The following is a 6,261-nucleotide window of genomic DNA, read 5'->3' as shown; positions in this document are numbered from 1 at the left end:
AGATCTGGGAAAATAGATGATTTCTATTTTTTTATTTTATTTTATTTTAAGTTTGATTCTCCTATCCGATATAATACCAAGCACAATATAAATAATACGGTCAATAGTCCGATACTACACTAAACACCCGACTAATTTAGTCAATACTATCCGGTGACTATTTATCCTATCCGACATAAATAGTCAGTACAGTCCGACCTGCCAAACGAGGCCTAAGTGACATAAGAATGGTAGATAAGCAGCTCTATCTAACTGTTGTATGCAAAACTGATGAAAATAGAAACACACTTTAATCTTCTAAAAGAAATGCAAACTTATGTTAACTTGTCAGTGTGTATGGAACCTCATAACAAATTAAACTACGTGGAAATAAAAATATCTCAATTCAAGAAATACTTAAATGGAGAATAAGCCACTAAAACCATTGACAAGTTGCCAAGAGTTTAGAAATCCTTTCCTTTTTAACTCAAAATATTGTTTTGCTTTGTTCAAAAAAAGGAAAACAATTAAAAATTCAGTATTAGGAGGACGGCATGAAGAAGTTGGGCTTTTGCTTTATAAACTGGTTGGCCCAACTCTTTTCCACAGAAATTTTTTTTTTTGGTAATTAATAAAATTTCAAGATATGATTTTTGGAAACTTTAACAAAACACTTTAGGTACTTTTTATTTTAACGAAAAAACACATTTTTACCCATAAAAATCAATCCTGATACTATTAACTTTATAATTTATTTTGTCATTTTTGTTAAAACTCAAAATTTTTAAATATTTTTCATTAGTTTTCTTATGATTTTATACCATATTAAAGAAGAAAAAATGAGTCCCTTCTCCCTTCCCTCCAAAAATAAATTTGGTGGGAAAATTATAGTCATAAATCATGATTGATAACTGACCCACGCCCAGCTAATCATCCATTGGATAATTCCTTGCATTTCTTCCTTTATTTAGGAGCCCCACTCCTCTGCTCCCGCTCCTACTTTAATCCCCCGCACCCCTAAACTCCCCAAAAATCCCGACTTTTGATTTGATTCAAAAGTCTAGAGAGAGAAAGTGAGAGAAAAGGCAGGAATGTTTGGATAAGCTTTCAGGACATATACAATACGCTTATGTAAGATGTTTGCGCATAAGCAATTGTATATTCCTACAATGCAGTTTCCGAGGGGGCACTTTTATATCCTTAAATAAGTACAATTCACGTAGCATCTGATCCTGTTTCTAAATAATTTATTTGATATTCAGTTTCATTTTTTTGAATGGTATGGATTTGTATCCTGCAATGCAGGTCACTTTCTTCATGTACTAGAGGGTGACCACAAGACTAATATTGACTGGCACTTTCTCATCTTAAGGATTCTTTACAAGTTGTGTACTGTAGAGCATTCTAGTGTGTATAATGTTCTAAGTTGCTAGTTCATCATATGTCCTTGACTTCAGGAGAGCCATTATTTATTCAGTTCTCACGTAAAAGTCATACGTCCTTGATTGCATATTTCTAGTCGAATGTTGTCACATTTATTTTGAAGTATGGACTTTATGAAAAGTACAGTTGAAAACTAATCGTTGGGATTTTGTTGTGAATTGTGAGCTATCATTGGTGTCCATAGTTGCAAGCTATCCTCCATTTGAGGTTCTTTATTTTCTGAATTTGGAGAATAGTGGTCGTTTGTGAATGTGCTTTACTCAGCTCGTTATCAAGATCATGTAACTAAACGTGCAAGATTATCTATTCATTGCTTCCTTTTTTGTAATTTGTTATCTGCAGGCACATGCTGCTTCAGCAATGCTGAATTTCAGTGAGAATTGCACTCCGGATATTTTAACACCATATTTGGATGGAGTGGTGAGCAAATTGCTAGTACTTCTGCAGGTAATGCTTCCCAAGATTATGTATATATATACAAACACCTTATTCATGATGTAAAATTGTACTTAATTACATGCTTTTGAACTAGTATATTTTACTTGTGTCTGATTTTTCACGTTTCATGCAGAATGGAAAACAAATGGTACAAGAGGGTGCCTTGACTGCTTTGGTATCTGTTGCTGATTCATCTCAGGTATTGGACTATATAATGTGATATTATAGGTGAATTTTTTTTTTCTTTTTATGGATGATTAAGTTTGATGGAATGGGATTTGTAGGATCATTTTCAAAAATATTATGATGCAGTTATGCCTTACCTGAAAGCTATCTTGGTGAATGCCACTGACAAGTCCAATCGCATGCTTCATGCCAAATCGATGGAGTGTATTAATTTGGTTGGAATGGCAGTTGGAAAAGAGAAATTCAGGGAAGATGCTAAGCAAGTAAGGCATTATACATTTAAAACTACATTTACTTTATTGGACTTGGGATATGAATGGCTATTTGATGGATGATGGTTTCATTTTATTTTTTAAGGTGCTTGTTCATGCAGACTTAAATTTTGGCTATTTTGAACCATTTCCTACCTTACTCCTCCCAATAGATTTTAATTTTGTCAAAATTCGGAAATTGACTTCTTCTTTTTTTCCTCTTCGGCACTCTCCTATGCTTAAGTTATATGCATCAGCTCTTTTCTGATTATCCGTTGGGAAATTATAATTTGAGTCTTTCAACCTGTGAACATGCTGCTGCCATTTTGGCCAATCTAAAAACCTAATAGAAAAATGCTGCTGCCAATTCATCTAAATCACAGACTGGTGTTTACTGTTTCTCTGAAGGTCATGGAAGTGCTGATGGCTTTGCAAGGATCTCACATGGAGAAGGATGATCCAACTACAAGTTACATGTTACAAGTATGCCCTTATCTTATAATTGCACTGAAATTACTATAGTAGAGCTTATTGTTTGCAATAAAAATTTATCTACAATGTTGTAGGCCTGGGCTAGACTCTGCAAGTGCCTAGGACAAGATTTCCTCCCATACATGAGTGTGGTAATGCCTCCTTTGCTTCAATCTGCTCAACTTAAGCCAGATGTTACTATCACATCTGCAGATGACGAAAATGATATTGGTGATTCTGATGATGATAGGTCTGAAACTTTTCTCATTTCCCTTTTTTGTAAGTTCAATACCAACAGGCATGTATGATATCTCAAATGTTGCATCACTACCTATTTCTTGTATCCTTCCTAAATTTTGATATGTGATGTACCTGAATCTAGTGTAGAAACTTTCACTGCATGGATAACCAGTGGCTTTAACATCCACATCAACTTTTTTATATGCTTCTATACTTGATAATTATCTGGTTAAGCTACCAAGTACTGATTTGAGTGTCTGAGGTGTAGTTTTGGTGAGTGAGTGTGTAAAAGATATCAAGATCTGGAAATAGTGCTGTTATGTAGCTCTGTATTACTCCTTCTCTAGCTAAAAGCTGCTTTTGTGTTACAGTATGGAAACAATTACTCTTGGGGATAAAAGGATTGCAATCAAGATTAGTGTCTTGGAGGAAAAAGCTACAGCTTGCAATATGCTGTGTTGCTATGCTGATGGGCTGAAAGAAGGATTCTTTCCCTGGATTGATCAGGTATTCGATAGTGTCACGACTATTATTGTTTTGTCCGACTTTGGTTGAATACTTACAAAGGTCATATTTGTGTAGGTTGCCCCAACTTTGGTTCCACTTCTTAAGTTTTATTTCCATGAAGAAGTTAGGAAGGCAGCCGTTTCAGGTACCATTAATTGTTAATACTCAATGTTTTATTTTTCTCTTTCCTCTACAAATTTTGTTGGAGTTTGCTCCGTTTCTTAATGAAGAGATATCTACTTTTTGTTTCTAGCAATGACGGAGCTACTGAGTACTGGATACTAATCATGTTCCATGCTATGCCACTTACTGTTTTATTTTCTTTTCATTGCAGAAGAAAATCATTGGTTTGATTTGCAAGAACTTTTATAATTAAATCTCTGCCTTTTAGATTTTGGGCTTGAACTTGGAAATGCTGGCAGTCACTGCAGTATAGTACTAATTGATTTGTTTTGTAGTAGCCAATCCTTCATTTTAGTTTGCATGGAAGCAGTGAATGAGCCAACTGTTTTGGGAGAAATGTTTTGTTGAGTTAATCTGAATTTGCTTTGTTCAAAAGACAATTTTTTTTTCGTGTTTTCGTTTTTTTTATTGTGCATCATTTCTTGAGTATGGCCCCGTTCATGCACCTTGTATCTTTGCTTTCAGACATCTGGACCACTTTTAGATGAAAGCCAGGTGAGATCCATCGTGGAGGAGATAAAGCAGGTGATCACTGCCAGTTGTAGTAGAAAAAGAGAGAGAGCAGAAAGGACCAAAGCAGAAGACTTTGATGCCTGAGGAACAGGAGCTGATTAAAGAGGAAAATGAACAAGAGGAAGAAGTTTTTGATCAAGTGAGTTTTTTTAACACAATCCCTAAGTAGCTCGTCAACAACAATATTGCTGATTTTTTAATTTTTGGGCCATCATTTATGTAGTGTGGGACTTTTTGTCCTGGTTCTCTTCAACACATTTTTTAATTGTTTCAGGTTGTTTTTGTGGGCGCGCGCCTGAGGTTCGGGAGTGTTGTTGGTCGACAAATTCTTGTTGCATTTCTGGTCTCCTTGTGTTTTAATGTATTCTATGCCTACTTTTTATATTGTGTGAATCTGTTGACTAGAGGTTGAGAGGTTGATTCTTTCATTGTGTTGGCAATTTTGATCGCAAAAGGCAATAAATTTGGCCATGCTTTTTACAATGGTAGATGCTCTTGTGTTGTGTTGTGCTGGATTGAACTTCCTCATCTCCCCCACATTTTCCTCTGTTTCTAATTGAAGAATAGTTTAAAATTTGAAAGAAAAAAAAATAGTCACCGAGGGGGTCTGTAAATTTGCAGAGCTTGTTTCTCAACATTTTGAGTTTGAACAAATCTTAGTTCGACGCAATTTGTTTTCATGATACAAACAGCCTTGAGTTTGGAATACTTCAGAAAAATTTGGATTAGAACTATCATAATTCTTGTATGCATTTTAATTTTTCAAAAAATATTCGAATTTGAAATTTTCGAGTTCTCATGTGAAAATTTTACTTTTAAAATCGGAAACATCATTTCAACTTGTACGCATAAGTTATGGTACATATGAGAAGAATGAGACACAAGAAATCGGATAAGTGCCATCTCTCATGTACATCAAATATTTATTGTGCTTTACATAGTAGTTTTAATGTGTCACGCGATAGATTTATACATTGTTTTTAAGAAACAGACTAATACTAAATGGAGACAATTTATCTGTAAACTCCAAAACCGATGTTTGCTTGAACCATAAAAGTCGCATACTTAGGCTCTGTTTGGTGTTACATTTTTCCATCAAAAAGCTGCTTCAATTTAAAGAGAAAACACTAAATTTTGTTTGATAAAAATTTATTGGCCTAGAATACCCCTTATATTAATGAATGAGTAATTTTCTACAAAATAAGGAATGAAGGAGACTGGTAAGAGAGGGCATTTGTGTTAGAAGGATACTTTTCAAAATGAACAATTCTGTAGGAAAAAAAAGAAGGAAAAAACGTGTCAAACCAAGAGCAATTACATTGGCTTTTCAGCAGGAACTCCTGCTAATTGTTCAGCAACCAACTTTTGTTTTTCTTAAAGTACAACAAAAGCTATTTTAAAAATAAGCACATCAATTTCTTTTTGTCATCTTATATTTTTGATAGAATATTTTATAATATTGATACATAAATTGACGTTAAATTGTTAGGTAGTAAAAAGATTCTCATTTAAAAGACTCATTTTAGCATTTTTCAATATTAAATAGACGAAAACATTTGCAATTTTGCATCTTTTCATAACCGCATAACCAACTAGCTAGCCTACGAAGCCTAGCCTAGCCATGATAATACGGTTACTTCACTTTGATTTTTCTGAAATTTGGGTAATGTATTTTTCTTTTCTTTTCTCAATAAACTATTGTTTGATATTCATTAATTAATCAAAATAAATACAAATATGCCAATTTGTGTGTATTTATGAGTGTGACAATGTGACTCTAAATTCAACCTTCCAATATAATTAGAGATGGGTGTGACAATATCTTTTTTGTACACCAAATTAAATTAAAGCTTCCAAAGTATAGTCGATATTCTTGGCTCGTAAGTGACTCGAATGCCATTTAAGACAACTAAAAGCATCTAATTATATATCATATGCCAAATGTTGTTTGTTTTGACAACTAATGTATGAAAATTAATAGGTGCGTATAGATAATTCATATAAGATAAAGTATATATGAGGTAAAGTAGGAGGTGACTGCAATTGAAGA

General features: G+C 33.8%; 1 protein-coding gene across 1 annotated transcript; it reads left to right on the top strand.

The window, feature by feature from the left end:
* The first annotated feature begins 1,675 nt into the window (after positions 1-1,675).
* LOC126591591 (uncharacterized) lies at positions 1,676-4,739 on the top strand. Its single transcript, XM_050257353.1, has 9 exons — positions 1,676-1,869; positions 1,994-2,059; positions 2,145-2,309; positions 2,706-2,780; positions 2,864-3,018; positions 3,380-3,515; positions 3,591-3,660; positions 4,164-4,350; positions 4,486-4,739. Exons 1-8 carry the CDS (start codon positions 1,783-1,785, stop codon positions 4,184-4,186), a joined length of 777 nt encoding a protein of 258 aa, XP_050113310.1. The 5' UTR covers positions 1,676-1,782; the 3' UTR covers positions 4,187-4,350; positions 4,486-4,739.
* Positions 4,740-6,261: the final 1,522 nt, after the last annotated feature.

This window comes from Malus sylvestris, chromosome 11, assembly GCF_916048215.2.
Source record: "Malus sylvestris chromosome 11, drMalSylv7.2, whole genome shotgun sequence".
NCBI classification, from domain to species: domain Eukaryota; kingdom Viridiplantae; phylum Streptophyta; class Magnoliopsida; order Rosales; family Rosaceae; genus Malus; species Malus sylvestris.
This window is presented reverse-complemented; position numbering and strand designations above follow the sequence as displayed.

Coding starts and splice junctions, on each gene's coding strand:
- LOC126591591 (XM_050257353.1), top strand. CDS start 1,783: ATGCTGAATTTCAGTGAGAATTGCACTCCGGATATTTTAACACCATAT. Junction 2,060..2,144: donor CTGTTGCTGATTCATCTCAG/GTATTGGACTAT, acceptor TGGGATTTGTAG/GATCATTTTCAAAAATATTA. Junction 3,019..3,379: donor GGTGATTCTGATGATGATAG/GTCTGAAACTTT, acceptor TTTGTGTTACAG/TATGGAAACAATTACTCTTG.